Raw genomic sequence first — 21,640 nt, 5'->3', positions numbered from 1 at the left:
AAATAAAAGTTTAAGTTTTTTAATTCTCACTATATCTCAATTCTGATTAGAAGACTTGTCTCTAGATGGTAAAAATAACTGATTTCAAATAAAATAGTATCATTTTTAATAAAAAGAAGAATAATTTAGGTTATTTTTAACAATGCGAATAAAATTTCAATATGATTTCTCTGCCATTCTTTTAATTTTATTAAAAAAAACTATTCTAAACTATAAAAAGTACAAAAATCCAATGGCGGTCAATAATTTTCAGTAAAATGAAGAAATATTTGCATTTTAGGCAACACGTACAAAAATTTCAATATGATTTCTCTGCCATTCTTTTAATTTTATGAAAAAAAAACTATTCTAAACTATAAAAAGTACAAAAATCCAATGGCGGTCAATAATTTTCAGTAAAATGAAGAAAATTTTGCATTTTAGGCAACGCGTACAAAAATTTAATATCTTTTATCTTAAAGTAAGATTATTTTATGAAGAACAGCCAATCATTATGTACAAAAAGTACTGAAATCATATGACAGTTAATAATATGCATTGAAATAAATCAATAACTGCATTCTTATTTCACAAAAATAAAAGTTTATGCATTTTAATTCTCATTATATCTGAATTCTGATTAGAAGACTTGTCCGAGACTTGTCCCAAGATGGTAAAAATAACTGATTGCAAATAAAATAGTACAATATTTGATAAAAAGAAATTTAATTTTGGTAATTCTAAACAACGGGAACAAACTTTTAATATCATTTCTTTGACATTCTTTTAATTTCCTGAAAAAAACCCAACATATTCGAAACTATTTAAAAGTTCAAAAATCCAATGGCGGTCAACAATAACCATTTTCGTAGAAATAAGTTCATGTTAACAGAGTCATATAATACAATTATGTATTATATGTCTCTGATGTTTATAATATTTAATACGAAACTATTAATCAACACAAACAATTTAACGCTCTAAGCATCTTATTCAGTTAAACTATTTTTACTTTTGTATTGCAACTAATTTTATTACAAATTATAACGTGTAAATTAATGTGTCTTCGTAGAGGTCCGCGTTCATCGATTGTAAACACTGTGGAGTTCGGTTTGCATAAGAATTTTAAATATATACGTATCCGTCCGATCCGTGCATAAATTTAATTTACTGATCGATCGATGACAGTTGTCTGGGTAACTCTCACATAAGTTATTTGACTTATCTGACGGATCCTATGGGTCACCGATCACCGATCACTCATCGATCAGTCAAACATCCGTCACCGATCATTCACCGATCAGTCAAGTTCACGTCAAACAGTAACGCCTAAGGTTGCAAGTACTGTATTACTTTTCTGTTTTTGTTTGTCTTGTCTCTTTCAAATGAGTTGAAGTACATTCAGATGATTCAGCCTCTTATGTCAATCAACCTGTTTTCACATAAAGGGAGTGATTTAGGAGTAGAAGGGGAGGAAAACGGCAAATGGAGGACAATAGGCATCAGTAACACCAATGTCAATCCCCTTTTTTCTAGTTTTATCATATTATTACATTATTATATATGGTCTTTAATACAGTAAAAACGAATTTTAGCAACAACAAAATAAATACTTTAAAGATAGAAAGTATACTGTCAAGGCGTGTTTAACAAAGATAAATAATAAAAAAAAAAAAATTCAGTTTTTATTATGATTGTGTTATATAAAAGGCATTGCACAAGGCCTGATTTTCAAGTAATTAAATGAAGTTGATGTATGAATTATACCTTGAAGTTAACTATTAATATCTAAGTTCATTTACGGATATCCTTATTAGACATGTTCACCATAAGCCAATACCGGCGAAACCGAAACCGATACCGAAACCAAAAATAGTAGGGAATGGTAAATGTTTATAACATGTATAATGTTAATTAGTTCAGCCTTTTTACTCAATTATATTGTTTGAAATTTGAATACAAAAGACAGAGTATTACTTCAATTCATCAATGCACATGAATCTATCAAAAAGCCAAGGTAAATTCAACCATTATTTAACTACATCAATGCAAGTTATATACAAATTAAGATTTTGATACAAATTTTTTAAGAGTACATTGAGCAGGTTTTGTGGTAGAACAAACAAATATGATTCAAACAAATGAGAGAAAAAAAACCTTCCATTTAAAAAAAAATAATCATGCAACATCTATCTTTATAAACATCAACTATCTTTGTACACATGTAGATGGAATAAAATCTGCTATCTATATATCTATTTGAATATAGTATTCATTCTGTCGGGGTTTTTTTTATCTCTCAAAGAGTTACCTGTACTTATTTATAAGCACTTGAAATTCTTTAGCCCTTGAAACCTTTCCTTTTTTATGTTAATTTATATTTATATTAAGTTTCTGATGTGATCTATTCCGACGCACTTTTCGTAAAAGAAAAACTAAAAGGAAGTGTGTAATTCTTTCATAAAAATTGGATTTAAAGTTGTGTTTCCGAAAAAAAAATTGTACTTTTTGTTGTTTTGTTGTTGTTTTTTTTCTTTTTTTTAGGGCAAGAAAAGGGATGGGCTTATCTCGCCCCATTAACACAAATATAAAACAGTTTAGGGTATTTAACAGGTTTGGGCTCATACAGCCTTTATTTCATCTTTTTTTCTCAATTTGAAATTGTTCTTCTTAACCACTTCTTCGATGTTCATTTTACGTTCTTCTGGGTACAAGAAATTCATTTTGTTTCGTACGTCTAACCTGTGGTCATGACTTCTTTTGAAGGCGCTGTAGAAACTCGGTTCTTTTTCTTTTTCGATCAGTTTATAGGGGTACAGCTTATCTGAATAAACAAAGATACAACTGTTTTCCTTTTCAACCTCGAACAGAAAGGTCTTTTATTGGAGGTCGAGAGTTTTTTTTTCCTATCCTGTAGCTTGTAGTCGATCAGTTTTTTCTATTCCTGCATAACTTGCTGAAAGTTGAACCTCGGTACCTGTTGTGCAGGCGGAATCCTTATGTGTACAGGATAGTGTTCTTTCATCGTTGAGTACTGTAATTAACGGTTCTTCCTGTGTAATGATTTCCTCTGTTTGTTGAGCGGTATTTTCTCCGTACTCTTCGGTATTGTTGGTCAGTTTTAAATGATTCGAGTCCCATATATCGTTTTGTTTTATTATTCCACTGGAGGCAAAATTTGCATAATATAAGGCATGAACCTTGATCTTAAATTTACAATTGCCGACTATATTTTCATCTGAAAGGTCTTCTTTTGTGTCTCATTGAAATTAATTTTTAAATCTTTCCCTTTTCTGCCGGAGACTTTTTGATTTGTTTCTTTATAAGTGTTTCCACTTTTCTGTGAAAGCACTTATTTTATTTGTTCTGTTTAGTATTATAATTTCCCCAACCCCTGGTTATTAAGTCTTTTCCTTTTTCTGTGGAAAGACCTTTTGATTTTGTGATTATCAGGTATTTCCATTTTTTTGTGCCTAAACTTTGGTTTTGTAATTATATTTATATAAGGTATTTCTAAAGTAGCCTCACGGTGATTTAATCTATCAACCATATGTAGTATATAGTTATCAAAGGTACAAGAATTATAATTTAATACGCCAGATGCGCGTTTCGTCTTCATAAGACTCATCAGTGACGCTCAGATCAAAATAATTATAAAGCCAAACTAGTATAAAGTTGAAGAGCATTGAGGATTCAAAATTCCAAAAAGTTGGGCCAAAAACGTATAAGGTAAACAAGTCTGCCATGCATGATGGGAAATCGATCTTTTTGTCTAATTCTTATAAAACTTGGTTTATTATCCCCTCGCCTACTACATGTAAGTTGCTTGTAGATAAAATTGTTATGGACACTCTAGAACCAAAATGCTCAAAACTTGGTATGGTGTTACTCGTTAGGAATATCTTAAGCGCTTTTGACTTTAAAGTTCAAAGGGCAAGGTCTCAGTGGCAGTTGTAATACAAGGCAATATCACCCTTGTTGACACTCTAAACCCAATATGCTTCAAAAGTTTTTAACCACATTTTGTATATTGTTCCTCTCTGTATAAATGATCTGACATTTTTTACGTTCAAGGACAAAGGTCAAGGTCATGCAGATTGACTTGTTTTTTCTTCTTGAATAGCATAATACACAGGAAATTAGTTGCTAATTTTTTACCTGCTGGTTCTAAAGACAATATTAAAGGTATTTCCAGTTACTGAATGTTTTGGTATCAAATATGCATATTCTATTTACCATTTGCTGCATGTGTCATATACAAATATAGTGTACTTATTTGTCCCCAATATGTTACATACGAGGCGATGCCACGCTCGGCATTGCCTTGTTTGAATCGTAAAATGTGTGCACTAGTCTGATTAATCACCCATAATTATGCCAATGTTTACTGATCTATCTTAAAGGTAAGGTAATGGGTTTGTTGATCCCTTTTATTCAAAAAGAGCTCTTTCCAGGAGAATATCATAATAATATAGACAAAAGGAAGGATTTGGGGGAAAGCAACAAATGCGGCAAAATATGACATATAGAAAACAAAACGGTTATGGAGTTAACACTCGTGTGACAACAACTCAGACGATACATAAAAAATCAGAATAATGAAGAAAAAATTGGTTTCCCTATATACGTGTACCTGCAGTGTTGGTATACGAGGCGCGTTTATGATTTTCATTCTATTACTTGATATTAAAAATTGACAAAATATAATATTTTACTTGTAAAAGTAAATCCTGAGCCTGTAATAGCTGCTCCTCTTGTTCCATTAATTTGAATTAATAGAAACAACGCTGTTGCCTTCCTTGTTCTTATAGAATCATATGATATGAGTTCCATGTTTTGTGCACGTCTTTCTTAACTGTCGTGTTAGACTGACCAGTGCATATCGCTTGGCACTCTGAATGTATTTAAGCGCGAAAATTAACCTTCATTTATTTGGATTTATTAACCGTAGTGTCATCTTGTCGCCTTCGTACTTTTTTCGATGGCAACACGACGGGATTTAGAGGTATTCAAGAAGTCGTGTTGCCATCGTAAGACCTTCGGGTAGCTTCGTGATTCATTCGTGTAGACTTCGTAATGTCAATACTGCCCGACGGAAACGATGGAAACACCAATGCCATACGATGTTCGAAGATGCATTCCCGGTGACATTACGATGGTGAGGATGGCGATACGAACTCAATACGAACCCTCAACATCGGACGCAACCTTCGGGGATTTTTTAACATGTTGAAAAATTTAGAACCCTTCCCGAAGTAGTCCCCGAAGGCTAGAAAAAGTGGCCGATGGTTACAGATGGCACTACGAATAGCCCGATCTGGATACGATCAGTCCCGATTTGGAAAATTCCCATTATCGTATTATCATCGGCGTAAAATGTAGTTTAAAACCTGGTTGTCTAAGAACATTAATAAAGAGAATGGGTGTCCGGACTTATTTTCACACTACAGGTTGTGCAAAATTGTAAAATTTTGTATAGATTATGCATGGAAAACCCAAATTGATAATCAAACGAAAACCACACCATTGAATTTTGAGATAAAATATGAAAAGATAGCTCCAATATTTTTTTTTCAGATAAGAAGAAGAAAAAATTAGGTCACCGGACTCGTTTTCTTGCTACATAATTAAATGTGTAAATTCCTAACACATTCTATTGTAAAAGTAACACTATCAGAATTATCTGCCCTTGCATTTGAGTTGTCTCCCCTTATTTGGCAAAGTTGGAAAAAATGAATCAAACAAAATTATTTGTTTTTTGGTAAAATACAACCATTCATAATAGATATGGCATATTCTATATTATGATGAAAAATCTTACTCATGAATTACCTACTAATTTCAAAATTTGCACATTTTATCAAAAATCTAGACCTTGTTTTCTGGTATTTCAAAATCCAAAATGGAGGAAGACACTCTATCTACCTTAATCCTAAGATCTCAATCGATATAATCTGAACCATTGCGTTCACACTTCAATTAAAATCGCAATCGATCTAACCTAAATCAACATAAGAAAATAAGACACAAATTTCGCAAATCTATGCTATGGCGTAGACAACATATTTTCAGTTTATTTTAAAGTTCTTTTAACAGAGAAATATAGGTTTGACAAGGAACCTCTGAGATATTTTTGCCGCTATACATACGCATAAGTTATAATCGATTTAATCGTACTATTTTAAACCGATCTCTGCGTTCACATTTAAAGAAAGATCGGTTTACTTTAGATCGATTCAAACTTATATACCTCTTTTGGTGTTTTAATTTTAACCGATTGACGATCGATTCAAAGCGTTCACATTAACCCTTAAACCGATTTAAAGTGAACCGGTCTAGTTACAATCGATGAAAATATCCAGTGTGAACGGGGTCTTACCAATACACTTATTACGTTGGACATTTTGTTTACGTTATTGAACTGCTGTATAATCAGATTGATTGTCGTCATCGATAATTTTGACGTATTAATCAAGGACGTTGGTACATGTATTTAGAGTAATTTGAGAACACTTTAGTCGTGATTCGGTTAATAATAATATAAGAACTAGAAGTTAAAAGAAATCACTTTGTGATATCTATTGCAACATTGATCATGATTCAATCATGTGACATAATGGCGAGTAGTAGTGTTTTTTGAACAGAGAGAATATGTTCTAAAAATGTGTGATAATGCCTGAAAAGGCGTAAAACGGACTATAACTAGTAATATTAGTGTCCTAAATGACGTCGGATCTACAAAACCGTCTAGAAAAAAGAGTAAAAAGAAGAATAAAAGTAAATATACTGAAGACAACTCATGTGTCAACATAGGTGACAGTTCAGGTGACATTGCAAATGTGAACAAACCATCGAATACACCTTCTAATCTAATGTTTTAGATACAATGAACAATGAAGTGTTGGTTGCTCTGTGTATTACATTTTAACGTTGCGTCGTTTGTTTTCTCTTATTTTTTAGTGTAAATTCACATTGCGATAAGACGTGTCACGGTACTTGTCTATCCCAAATTCATGTATTTGGTTTTGATGTTATATTTGTTATTCTTGTTGGATTTTGTCTGATGCTCGGTTCGTTTCTGTGTGTGTTACATTTTAGTGTTGTGTCGTTGGTCTCCTCTTATGTTTGATGCGTTTTCCTCGGTTTTAGTTTGTTACCCCGAGTTTGTTTTTTGTCCATGGATTTATGAGTTTTGAACAGCGGTATACTACTGTTGCCTTTATTTAATATGAGTAACCAAAATTGTTCATAAGATCCAAACTTTTTCATCGATTTATCATTTTTACATAACTTAATTTACTGTATGCTGGTTCATATTCTTGACGCCAACTTTGCTTCTTTATAATATAATTCACAAACAAACAAAAATTATGAAGCTTAGAAATGGAAAAATATTAAATACTAAACTCGTTTAAAGGGTATAAACACGTTTTTATCTTCAAAATCGGTTATCTAAAAGTACTACCATCGACAAAATTTTTAACAATAAAAATCGTGATTACCCTTCTATCGATAAGTGTCATGCCAAAAAATGACTTGCATGTCCCCGTATTTCCACCAACAATACGTTAAGGTCCACGTTTAATTGTCGCACATGTTCTTTTAATTTTGAAACTGATATAACTTGAAAAACAAACAGTATTATTTGTTTACTCATATGAAACAAACCGGGATGTGGTATTCAGTACGTAGGTGAAACTGAACGATATTTATCTAAACGGACACAAGAACATCTGTATCGATTTAAAAGACCCAATAAAGTATCCTTTATCAACACCCTAATAAGCACAATCATCCTATTAAATATTTAGCAGTTCAACCTTTAGAAGTAATAAATAAGCAGCCTGGTGAATCTCATTCAAAGTTTGTACGATCACGGAAAATAATTGAATTAAATTGGATAAAAAATTACAGACAGTCTACCCTCTGGGTCTTAATGGTAATACCATGGGAATTGTTAATATATCAATAACCGATCCCGTTAACATTTTGGATAAAGATTCTAAACCTGTTCGTAAAAACCGTTCTCACGGTCGTAGATAAAATCGCATTCAAAGAAGATTTCGAACCAATCATACGAACATTTCAGACTTAATTTCTATTTCAAAAAACAACGGCAGACATTATCTGTTAACAAAGCTCTGTTCATTACCGGTTAATAGGTTACATAAAATTTTGGAGCTTTACAACGCAATTTCATCTAGCAGTCCTAAGGATGAAATAGTTCAAATTATTATGGCATATTGTTGTTCTAAACTATTTCCAAAAATTTATCGCCCTGAAGATCATAAAAAACATTTTATTAAAATAAAGTATGTCAATAAAGGTTTTGATTTTGTAAATATTGCCGTTATTTTTAACGACCATTCTGTTTAGGAACAACTTCCTGGATATTTTGACAATATTGAGCTCCCTCTTATTTGATATGTTTACAAGAAATCTACCCGGAAATGTGTGTTTAATTATAACCATTTGTGTAAAGATGTTAATATCAGTGTACACTTTCTTTATAAAATTGTGGTATATAAATCTAAATATCGCCCCCCGGTCAATTATTAATTGGAATGAGTGTCGTAATATCATCCACGACTCACTCCGTACTTACTGTTTGAAATGCATAAAACGGGAAAAAAGCTGACAAAAAATCTTTGGACTCTTTTTTTAATTCAGTAATGAACATAGTTGATATACGTATTCATCATTTTAAAGAACATTTTATTATTAACAATAATCACAATAAACCTATTTCTCGTATCAAACATAAACTAAAAAAGCCAGCCAAGGAATTTGTTGTTGTCCCGCCCGGTAAAGCTGCTAACAATATTATTATTGTTTATCGTAAATTTTACATTTTACATTGAGGTTCTGAAAAAAGAAATTACCAACATTCTTACTGACACCATTTTCAGAAAACGATATCTGTCACAAACATCAACCTTTAGCTACCGCTTTACAAGCAGAACCAAATACAATGAAAGTTCCAACTATGTATTGGCTTCCGAAGCTACAAAAAAACGCCTCACAAGTATAGATTTATTTCGTCATCAAGCCATTGTTCCACTACTAAATTGCCTATTCTTTTTACCAGTACACGTCGTACAATCAAAAACCTGATAATAAATTGTTCAAATAAGGTCTCCGAAAATAGTGGAATTAATTACTTTTGGAGTGTCAGGACTCGTTGGAAGTACTTGATAAATTGCATGCTTATATTGGTGATTTTGAATCTGTTCAAAGTTTTGATTTTTCTACCCTGTATACCACATTACCTCACATTCTCATTAAGAAAAAATCACCCACCTCATTAAATGGGCATTTATAAAGTCAAAATGTGAATATATATGTTCAAACTCTTTTATGTATTTTTTTAGTAGCATTAAACAAAAAAACTCTGTCAATTGGACATGCTTAGATACTATATATGCCCTTGATTTTTTACTAGATTTTGGTCGCTCAGGAGATTCCGTATTTCTTTACGTGATCGGAATAACAATGGGGACTAACTGTGCATCATTTATTACGGACCTGTTTTTGTATTGCTATGAGTTACAATTTGTGACAAAAATCAGCAAAGACCACTCGCAACATCATCTAATAAACAAAAAGTAATAATACTTTTTATATATTTGGATGATATGTTGGCTCTCAATAATGACGACTTCAGTAAGCATACTAAAAAAATTATCCGGTTGAACTTACTTTAAATAAAAATAATACTAACAATGACGACTGCTCTTTCCTCGATCTTGATATCTATATCACTAACTAAAAAGCTTAATACTAAAATTTATGATGAAAGAGATGCTTTTTCATTTCCTATCGGTAATTGTCCATTTTTAGATGGTGATGTTCCCTTATCACCATCTTACGGTGTTTATATATCTCAACTTGTACGATTCGCTCGTGTATGTAACCATGTTTTAGATTTTAGCAAGTGAAATTTATGTATTACTGAAAAATTATTACACCAGGGTTTACGATATCACAAACTAGTCAGAAAATTTACTAAATTTTATCATCGGTATAGGGAAATCATATGTAAATATAGCTCAACAAGCAGACTTATCATATACGTTAAGGTATTTCACATCCAATTTTTTTATGGAAATATTCTGTATAAAGCACAAAAATGTCAATATTCACCTTAGAAACTAACAAAACCTTTAAATAGACTTATTAAGAAGGAATATAGTTACGATACTGTTGTCAGGTCATTAAAGATTGCATATGTCGGCGTTAATATTGATTCACTTATAGGGTATTTGCATCGGAACTAAACACATTTATTCAATAACCAGTTGTTGACATGACACGGGTTATTTTCTTCTCGTATATGTTATGATTGTATGATACTAAGCCCCTAACGGGAAGGATTGTGCTTGATTTTCATATGATGCAATCATAATCTTTCAATCAGTTTAATTGAAGTCTGGAGCGTGCATGTCAGTTAATTGCTAATAGTCTGTTGTTATTTATGTATTATTGTCATTTTGTTTATTTTCTTTGGTTACATCTTCTGACATCTGATTCAGACTTCTCTTGAACTGAATTATAAATGTGCGTATTGTTACGAGTTTTCTTTACTACATTGGCTAGAGGTATAGGGGATGGTTGAAATATCATAAACCTGTTTAACCCGGCCGCATTTTTGCGCCTGTCCCAAATCAGGGGCCTCTGGCCTTTGTTAGTCTTGTATTATTTTAATTTTAGTTTCTTGTTAACAATTTTGAAATAAGTATGGCGTTCATTATCATTGAACTAGTATATATTTGTTTAGGGGCCAGCTGAAGGACGCTTACGGGTGCGAGAATTTCTCACTACATTGAAGACCAGTTGGTGACCTTCTGTCGTTTTTTCTATGGTCAGGTTGTTGTCTCTTTGACACATTCCCCATTTCCATTCTAAAATTTATTTGTATATCCTTACAACCCTATCTCGAACGCTGGGTTCATGGCACAAAACCCGCACTTGTGCACCCACCTATACATCATCTGCAACATATATCATCTCCTACCCAGCCAGCATCTACACAACAGCGTCCGTCATGTGTTGACGGGATATTCTGTCAGATGGACCAGTTTGAAAACAAGCTTGATAAAAGACGGACGAAAGATACCAAAGGGACAGTCAAACTCGTAAATCTAAAACAAACTGACAACGCCATGGCTAAAAATGAAAAAGACAAACAGAAAACAATAGTACACATGACACAACATAGAAAACTAAAGAATAAACAACACGAACCCTACCAAAAATTAGGGGTGATCTCAGGTGCTCCGGAAGGGTAAGCAGATCCTGCTCCACATGCGGCACCCGTCGTGTTGCTTATGTGATTACAAATCCGGTAAATAGTCTAATTTGGTAGGTCAAATTCATGAAAGGGAAGGGGATTGTAGTTACGACGTAAGGAACATATCCGATATCATTTGTGAAACGGTTATTCCATAACGGTCACCCAACTCGTGATGGCGTCCGTAAAATTTACGAAGGGATGATTTCAACTTCACCATTTGGAACTCTTGGTTTAATAGCTTCCTTGTGAGCAGTAACCCTCTATCAAGAAAATCATGATAGGAAATGCAAGCACGGGAATATCGTATCAATTGGGAGATATATACCCCGTATGCAGGTGCTGCTGGAATGATGCTACTTAGAAATGGAAAGTTCACAATTGGAAAGCTGAAATCATCTCTTTTGTCGTAAAGTTTTGTCTTCAACCGACCCTCATTGTCAATTTCTAGATGTAAGTCAAGATATGAAGCCGACTTAACTGTATCTGTAGTATCCTTTATCTCCAATTCGATGGGATAGATGCGATCCACATAGTCACCAAATTTTGAATTGTTTAGTGAAAGAATGTGATAAACTAGAAACGATTGACTCGCTTGTAACTAAATAAATGCAAAGGTTATTCGATTGGAACAGTGTACTAAAACCTTAGACGACCGTTTAGACCAAGTAGAAAAGAACACACAGTTAATGAGTACTGAATCTGACAACCACAAACAAAATTTCACCATTATTACAGCGGAATTAAATAACATTTCAGGCCAATTAATAACCAATAACTCTAGTGTGAATACTGTAGATAAAAAACTTAGTGCATCGTTTGGTGATACGAAAAGGGAGAATGATCGATTGCAAAATAAATTACTTGAAGTTCAGATGAAAGCAATGAGTAACTTTTCAATATTTTATAATATACCTGAAGTTGATAATGAAAATTGTCGTCATACCATTGACATTCTGTAAGGAAAAGCTGAAAATTGAAAATCCATCAAAACTTGTGGTTACTGATTTTTATCGTTTAGGTAAAAAGGGCAACAGAATCAAGCCGATCCTTGTTAAATTTTCATCTTTTGAGAATAGGGACAACGTAACAAAAAAAGCAAAACACCTAAATTTTCGGAATTTCGGAAAAACTCTATCTAGAGATCCAAAACCGGTGGAAAGAGAAACTACTTATCATGAAACAGGTGCGTGGTCAAGATGTAAGAGCCTACTTTGTAAAGGACAAGATTTTCGTTGGTGGGAAAGAACAAACTCCATAGGATTTACACATAGTACAATTTGAAAATTTAAAATGTTTGTGTTGGAATGTGCATGGGCTTATGTCAATTTATGACGATAACGATTTTCTGAATTAAGTTAATAGATACGATATTGTATTCGTTTGTGAAACTTGGTTAAAAAGAAAATAACTTCATTAATATTCATGATTTCTTGTATTAACGGTTGTAAATATATATGTAATAGAAATGAGGAAATATAGCTGTTTTTTTTGTAAAAAATTCCAGTGTGATGGTATTTCTATTGAAAGAGAATTGAACTATGGAATTGTTGTAATCAAACTAAAAAGAGATTTTTTGCTATTAATAATGATATTTATATGACTTTGTCGTATGTTCCTCATGAAAAATCTATTTTTTATCAAAAATGTCAACATGATTTTTATGAAGTAATTGAGATTTAAAAGAAAAGGGTACTGTATTTTTTTGCGGAGATTTGAATAGTCGTATAGGTGAAGCAAACGACGTTTTGACTAATGATGATTTAGACAAATATGTTGAGTGTGTTGAGCAGGTGCGAAACCCTATCATTTCAAATAGGTGCTCTATGGACAAATTCGTCCATTCTTTTGGTCGTAAACTTTTGCAGATGTGGTATGACACTGGTCTCACGGCAGCCAATGGAAGACTCGTAAACGACAACCACGGTAATTGCACTTTCTGTACATCTAACGGAAGAAGTTTTAATGATTATTTACTTCTTTCTCTTTGTGATTACGAGTTAATTCGTAATTTTGAAGTGTTACAGTTGAACGAGTTGTCAGTCCACTCACCACTATATATATATTCTTTATTGCCTCCAGGAGGAGAGTGAAAATAATGAACATGATAAACATAATAATTAAACTATTGAACAACATAAGCAAATTAAATTAAATCAGAAAATGTCATGGTCAGTGGAAGTGAGTAATTGTCAGTAACAAATATTACAGTTATATTAATATTGTAGTAGAGTCCCAAATTTATGGATATATCAAACGCATATAGCTTGGAATGTCTCTAGTTGGTCGGTTTCTAGTAGAAAACTGTCCGAATTGCAAGAAATTAAATAATAAAATAGTCCTTCATCAGACATGTTTGATAGGAAGATACTAAAAGTAATTGGATCGATGTTTTTAATTTCACACCAAAAGTTCTCACGTGTTTTGTCAAGATAGTCACACGAAGAAATAGCGTGAACTATTGGATCTAAAAACATTTTACCACATCTGCCACATAGAATGTATTGCCTATTGTCATTGTCTTTTATTAAACAGCAAACAGAAATTAAGTAGTGTGCTTGTTTTCTTAGGTTAGGACGCTTCAATGCTAAAGTCCGTGACGGGTGAGGTGTATAATCTTTTTTGATAATTTTAAAAGCAACAACATCTTCATCAATGTTAATACGTCTTGTCCAATTATCAATTTCGAAAGCGGCCACTGCAGTTTTGATAATGCGTTTCCATATTAGAGGTGTTGGAAAAAGTCCGGTTTCACAGAAATCGTTAAAATATGTTGATAACTCATACTTCTTCAATATGTTTATAATGTCAACAGTGAATCCCAAATTTGAATGGCTTCTGTCGTTGTATTAAAGTCGTTAACTCTATAAATTAATTTACGGAAAGCTATACTCTCGCAGAAAAGAAGTTTATTTTCGTCCACATAACTTTCGATGCTAAACCAACCGATCATCGGAAGGCACATATTACTTCGTGTGCGCCTTGGTACACCTTGAATATTTTTGCAAATGTAGTGCAGAGTTCTTTCCAACATTAACCATTCAGTAAAAGTAAGTTTGCCCCATAGTTCACATCCGTACAAAGTCTTCGGATAACACACTTGTTTTACGAATTTTGAATAAACAATAGGGTTTAAAATAGCTGGATGAACACCTAGACGGATTAAAGATATGAAGGTTGCACGCAGTTTTCTGCAAACGTCTATTGTACGATCCATCGTCTTAAGGCACGTATAAAGATTAATTCCACAATGTTTCGCCATCTTAACTGTCGATATTGGTTCATTATATAGAAGCACATCGGTTCCAGTTGTAGGTTTACCAAAATGTAAGAGCTGACTTTTTCCTGCTGAGAACGCAAAGCTCCAACGGATGCTGTACTCTTCGCAAATTTTGACCATAACTTGTGAAGATTGGCGATCAGTTGCGATTATTCAAATATCGTCAGCTTGAACAGGCATGCTGGCGTTGGGGTTATGTATAAAAGCACCTTGTTGGCTGGACTCTAATTTGTCAATGAGGTCGTTGATAAAAATTAAGTACAGTTTTGCTGAAAGTAAACTTGCTTGCCTAACGATGTAACTTGAACCAATTTGACAACTTTCCACCAGATAATACCGCACTCGTGAGATCAGAATACAAATTATCAAGAAGACACCTTAATTTTGCGGGAATGCCATATTCGTATAATTTGATGTGCAAGCCGTCGTGTGGGACAGTGTCAAACGCCTTAGTACTGTCTAATAGACTGATTTTGACGGGTCCACCTTTTTCAATGTGATGAAATTTAACTTCTTGTAAATTGTATGATGCATTCATGCTACTCAATTGTTTTTGATAAGCAACTTGCTGGTGATTCGGAAAATTGGGTCTCAAATTTGTAAGTTCGTTCTCAAGCAGTTTTACAAATATTTTAGCGATATTTGGCACTAGAGATATCCCACGATATGAGTAAGTATCAGTCCGTCACAATATAACAAAAGTTCACACGCATATTAAATGTGATAACAATAAAACATTGAGTATATCCAATTACTACATAATCAACAAGACATATTGCTTTCACTAGTGAATGATATATCTACCTTGGACGAGGTCAATGATTCGATAAGGGAGATAACTCAAATACTTTAAAACAGTGCTTTTGAAGTTTTCGGAAGATCAGTTTTGATAAATGAAAATGAGAATAACATTCGTAAAAATAATGAATTGTTTGATGAACAGTGCTCTAATGAACGAGAGATTTTTCATAAATTTCGGAACACTTTTCTGCGTCAATTGACAGATATTAACAGACAATTTTATATTTCATCTAGGAATTCATTTAACAAAGCGAAACGACAAACCTAAGCAAGGTTCACGCGTCGCAAAGGAATTGAATTAAGTGCAACTGCCAAAACGGATTCTAAGCAATGTTGGTTAACCATAAAACCTAAGACTTAACCACGCTGTGTAGTAGACAATGATGTACTGTTTAACCATTTTGAAACTATTATTGAGTACAGCCAACCAGATATCTGCAACGAAGTATTAGACTTACTAAATAATTTACAAACAAGTGAATCCCACGTTGACTTTTTAGATTCTGAAATTACTGATGAAGAAGTTATTAAAGCAATACACAAATTGTAATCCGAAAAAAGGGCGGGTTATGATAAAAAAAATATTATAGTATAACAAGTATTATAAACAATTCATTCTATGTCAAGAATTTTTAAAATCTGTTCAGACAAATCAAATTAAGAATGTCGAGTAAAAACTCATGCAAGTTCAGACAAAAACTGGTCTTACCAGACATTATGACTTTTGTAGAATAAGGATGATCATACCTAAGCATATGAGCTCGGTTCAAACCAGTGCACCAAGAAAATATGTTTGAAGTTTGTAAAAGGCTGTTTTCACGGGCATTATATGACTCCATATTCAGCTTTCTATTTTTTTAAAGGGAACCAATGATAATTGTATACGCTTCGGGGTTGAATATGAAGCATTTGCCCGAAAAGAATCAATAACTCAAAACAAGGGTTGCGTAAGATAGTTGAAACGGAGGAATGTGATGACGAGTTGGTAACTCGAATTTATAAAAATAAGTGATGAAATAGGAACCCTCAGTTTTAACACTAGGACTTCAAATAAAGTTATTACTTGTTTCTAACCGGCCGCCATTGGACACAATGGCATAATTAGTTTATTGTTGACGGAATGACGCACTATGTGGGACATTCTCATTTTAAAGTGTAGATAATACGAAAGCACATTATATTTCAGAATAAACAGCTGCGCATTGAGCGCATGATACTCCCGTCGCTTTTTTCCTCCTACAGTTAATGACATACTAGTATCAGAAATTTATAAAAAAAAAATTAAGCGGACCTCATGTCAATGTATTTCCCTCTTGCATGTTAAAGTAGTAATATGAAAGAATTAAACATTTGTAAGGATCTCTCCTTGGCTAGTACTGAGCCTTGAGGAATGGCTGGCACCAATAGGAATAAATCAGTCCCCAATGTTTCATGAAAACTAATCAAAGTTAAGCATAGGAAAATCCCATTTTTTATATAAATTAAACCTCAACTCGGAGAATTAAATTATAAAAATTATAAAAAAATTATAAAAAAACGAAAGGGAACTAACGTCAATAGATATAAAAAATTCGACAAGCTTCATGCAAATTGGTTAAAGCGTTTTGGGATTATTTTACAACATGCGGACGACGGACGGGCAGACGGATAACAATAAACCATAATAAGTCTAGCAAACGGACGTATTAACATTTATCCACATCTTCATCATGATCAAAGAATAATTATAGAAAGGGAAATTCGATTATTAAAAGTAATTTAAAATCTTTGAAATTAACGGTCTGGTTTGTCTATTCCGAATACTTTCTTTTTGTTTGATTTTGCAATCACTTTGACGTAAACATTCATAAATTGTCTAAAATATACGCCGGATTGATGTTTCATTAAATGATATTTAGTTGAATCCAACATTGTTCAAACATTTCCAAATACTTAATTTTCCCGAATAATTTTCAATTATAAAAAAGAAGATGTGGTATTATTGCCAATGAGACAACTATCCACAAAAGACCAAAATGACACAAACATTACCAACTATAGGTAACCGTTCGACCGTCAACAATGAGCAAAGCCCATGCGCCATAGTCAGCTATTAAAGGCCCCGATAAGACAATGTAAAACAATGCAAACGAGAAAACTAACGGCCTTATTAATGTAAAAAAATGAACGCAAAACAAATATGTAACACATAAACAAACGACAACCACTGAATTACAGGCTCTTGACTTGGGACAGGCACATACATAGATAATGTACCGGGGTTACACATGTCAGGTTTATTTGCGTTTTGTTAAGATCTAAAGGTATTAACTATTATTATATGTGAAAAGAATGTTTTGTCATATTGATATTCTGCAACTTACCATTGCACACTGGAACATTACATCTATCCCAACTATGCGGGGTTTTACTAATGTAGCACCAAGGGCCGCCATCATTGTCACCATCACCTTCTGGTGTCCTGCAGAATCCGTCATTTGATGCTGGGAGACGTTTGTATCCTTCCCAGGCATAACAAGCATGTCCATTTCTTGTGACACCTATGTTTCCATGGTAAAGTAGATCGTCTGTCGACTGTCTGCAGCCTGAAATTGGTTTTAATAGAATAGAACTGAAATACTTGTAATGATTGTTTAAGAAAGGGATAGGATTTAACAATGTGTTCTCAAACCTGTTAAAAACTCGGTGTTGACAACAATTGATACATATCCGTGGCCATCGGAATCAATAAACGGACAATCAGAAAACGTCAATGTAGACAAACAAAGACCAGATATGGTTGACACGGGTGTTAAAGGCCGTAATTTGATCTGTTTGAAATTGTTAACTGTATAAACATTATGACTCTGATGGCAAATTGTCTCACTGGCACTAATACCACAATTTATTTATATACAAAGTAACCAAATGACATTGAACATGTACGAGAACACCAAAAAACGACGGAGATACAGACAAACAACATATTATAACATAACAAAAATAAAATATAGAAACATCAACGAATAGCCCTAACGCAAAAAAGCAGGAAGTGCACACATGTGTCCCGAAAGTTCCTGCTTCTTGGAAGACACCCGCCATGGATTTAGTTATAAATCATGTCCAGTGAGGGAGGAAAGACATATACGACAATTCAATCAAGATCATTTAAATAGTTAATAAACTATTAAGGTCAATTTCTGATGTTCTCAGAAACTTACAGTAATACAAGAAGTCATACATGAGATGCATTTGAAAAGTAGGTATTACATGTATCGGTGAACATGGAAAAAGAACAACACCTCGGCAGTTGGAAATGCCAAAGTGCAAGTGGTGAATCAAGTTTTAAACTATTTGTTTTTATCAATTGTGTTAGAAATTATGGTATTATGATAAGAGATACCTGACAATAATTGGTGATTCAAACTGTGTACCGGAGTGGACTATATCAAGAAAAACTCAACCGTTTGTTAATTTTATCATCTTCTATAGGGACGAAAAAAAAAATGCACAGCAAAATCCATTGAAGTTAAGAAATGTCTAAATAAGTATACAATGCATTTGATTTCTATTTATCTAGGGCAAGCTATGCCTTAAAACTTTTCGAGGTACAGAGATTTGTCGGAGTAAATTGTGAGGTTGAAAAAAACGTCAATTTAGCCAAAAGGTCCACATTAACCTTAAAGACATTCGAGTCACTGCAGTGAAATACATTCTTAAGACTTTTTTTACAAAAAATAAAAAAAAAGATCAATTAAATATCTGCAACTTAATTCGTTTAATATTTGTGTTTTTGGTAATCTTTATTATTTTACATTTCTATTTAATATTCAATCTTTGAATTAGGTTTTGGGAAAAAACAATCCCATCTTCTGCTAATTTTTTTAGATAAAAATACCAACAATCGTCGTTGGCATATATATCGTTCTGAATGCAAATGCACAGTTAATAAAATATAAGGGACAAACATTCAAGGCCAAAAAGTACATGGAAAGAAAAATTGCAATTTAAGTTTTATTACTTTAAAGAAAATAGATATAATCCATTCATTATCGCTTTATTGTATATTGTTGGAATCAGGTAAAACACAAAATGTCCCGTTGATAGTATTTTTTTTGGCTTCATAATTGGTAATCAAAAGGCTTTTACGATTATCCTTTTCACCTAATGCATAGGGCATTGTTTCTGATGATTGAATTAAACAAAAAAGAAAGATATGCGTCGGCAGATTTTGAATAAAAACACAAAAGCATGCCCCACTAACGATCTGAATTTCAAGTTCAATTTGCTGACTAAGTGCTTAGATAAAAAAAAATAAACTGCATCAAACGACTTTTCACAACCAATCTTAAATTCAAGTTAAATCATTTTTCTAGGATTGGGCCAATTTTTAACCGTATACCATAAAGTGAAATTAAACTCTTTTAGTAATCGACTTTTTCCAATTCTGTCACCGCACTATTTTTAAAGTACGTGCATTTTATTCCTTAAAAAATGAAAAAAAAATTGTCATTTGGCCATTTTATAGTCGAGTAAAAGGTATTAAAAGATTTAAAAAGCTAAGATCTTGTGCGAAAATAGAGAAAAATCGTGATACATTTAACACGAAAGACGAAAATATGCATAGGTTAAAGTATCATTTCTAAGATCTTCAAATACAGTGTTGATAAAATAATAATTTATTTTATTATTGTGTCACATATTGATTTACATACATATCATAAAACAATATTAAAACATACATAGAACAATCAATACCCAGCCATATCATTTGGCTTATGAGACACATTGCACAAAATATATATACATTTTCTAAAAAATCCAACGATACCTTGAAATACTATATTTTTAAAAATAATAACTATGATTTTAAAGTATTTTCAACATGATGAATAAAACTTAAGTAAAAATATATAATGATAAATAAGATTTCCAAGATGATTCATACGAATGTTTTAATTTCAATGGGAACAAACTGTGCCCCCCTACTTGCCGACTTCTTTCTTTATTATTATGAGGCTGACTTCATGCAGGAACTTCTTAGGAAGAAAGATAAGAAGTTAGCAAAATCTTTAAACTCTACTTTCCGCTATAAAGATGATGTTCTTTCCTTAAACAATTCAAAATTTGGTTACTATGTGGAACGCATCTATCCCAGTGAACTAGAGATAAAGGATACTACAGATACAGTTAAGTCGGCTTCATATTTTGACTAACATCTAGAAATTGACAATGAGGGTCGGTTGAAAACAAAACTTTACGACAAAAGAGATGATTTCAGCTTTCCAATTGTGAACTTTCCATTTCTAAGTAGCAACATTCCAGAAGCACCTGCATACGGGGTATATATCTCCCAAATGATACGATATTCCCGTGCTTGCATTTCCTATCATGATTTTCTTGATAGAGGGTTCCTGATCACAAGGAAGCTATTAAACCAAGAGTTCGAAATGGTGAAGTTGAAATCATGTGGAGCAGGATCTGCTTACCCTTCCGGAGCACCTGAGATCAACCCTATTTTTGGTGGGGTTCGTGTTGTTTGTTCTTTTGTTTTCTATGTTGTGTCATGAGTGCTATAGTTTTTCTGTTGGTATTTTTCATTTTTGGACTTGGCGTTGTCAGTTTGTTTTAGATTTATAAGTTTGACTGTCCCTTTGGTATCTTTCGTCCCTCCCTCTTTTCAATCTGTCTTGTTTTAAAATTGTGTAGAAAGTTTTGCATTATAACAATCATCTCACATAACGTCCGTTTATTGTAGCGATTAAATCAATAAAAAATCACATTATTTGTTTCGATAATTACAATATATGTCAACGACGATATATTCTGTATCCCTCATACTTTCAACAAGAATACACAAAACAGATGGAAATAAATCTACTATTTGCCTATTTGCTGATGACACCATAGCCTACCTTCCAATATCAAACGACAAAGATTCCAACGACCTACAAAAGATCTATATAAATTGGCAATATGGGAAACCAAATGGAAAATGGCCTTCCACCCAGACAAGTGAAATGTACTCACCATCAGCCGGAAAAACAACACCATTTTAACATCATACAAACTACATGGTCACACTTTAGAACCTGTCAAAAGCGCAAAATACTTAGGCTGCACATTCACGTGCGAAATGAAATTGAATGACCATGTTAACAACATCTGCAACAAAGCCAATAGAACAATCGGCTTCCTAAAACGAAACCTGAACATCGGAGCAACGTCTGTAAAGGAAAGTGCGTACAAAACACTTGTTTGACCAATAACAGAATACGCCAGTCCTGTATGGGATCCATACAACAAAATAG

General features: G+C 33.0%; 1 protein-coding gene across 1 annotated transcript in view; it reads right to left on the bottom strand.

The window, feature by feature from the left end:
- The window catches only part of LOC139496781 (E-selectin-like), a 174,083-nt gene that overhangs the window by 36,345 nt on the left and 116,098 nt on the right, over positions 1 to 21,640 (bottom strand). The window contains exon 4 of the mRNA XM_071285118.1: positions 17,714 to 17,935. Within this exon, the coding sequence (XP_071141219.1) occupies positions 17,714 to 17,935 (222 nt within the window). The remainder of the gene's footprint in view (positions 1 to 17,713; positions 17,936 to 21,640) is intronic.

This window comes from Mytilus edulis, chromosome 1 (assembly GCF_963676685.1).
Source record: "Mytilus edulis chromosome 1, xbMytEdul2.2, whole genome shotgun sequence".
NCBI lineage: Eukaryota > Metazoa > Mollusca > Bivalvia > Mytilida > Mytilidae > Mytilus > Mytilus edulis.
The sequence above is the reverse complement of the archived record's forward strand: the minus strand, read 5'-3'. Positions and strand labels throughout refer to the sequence as shown.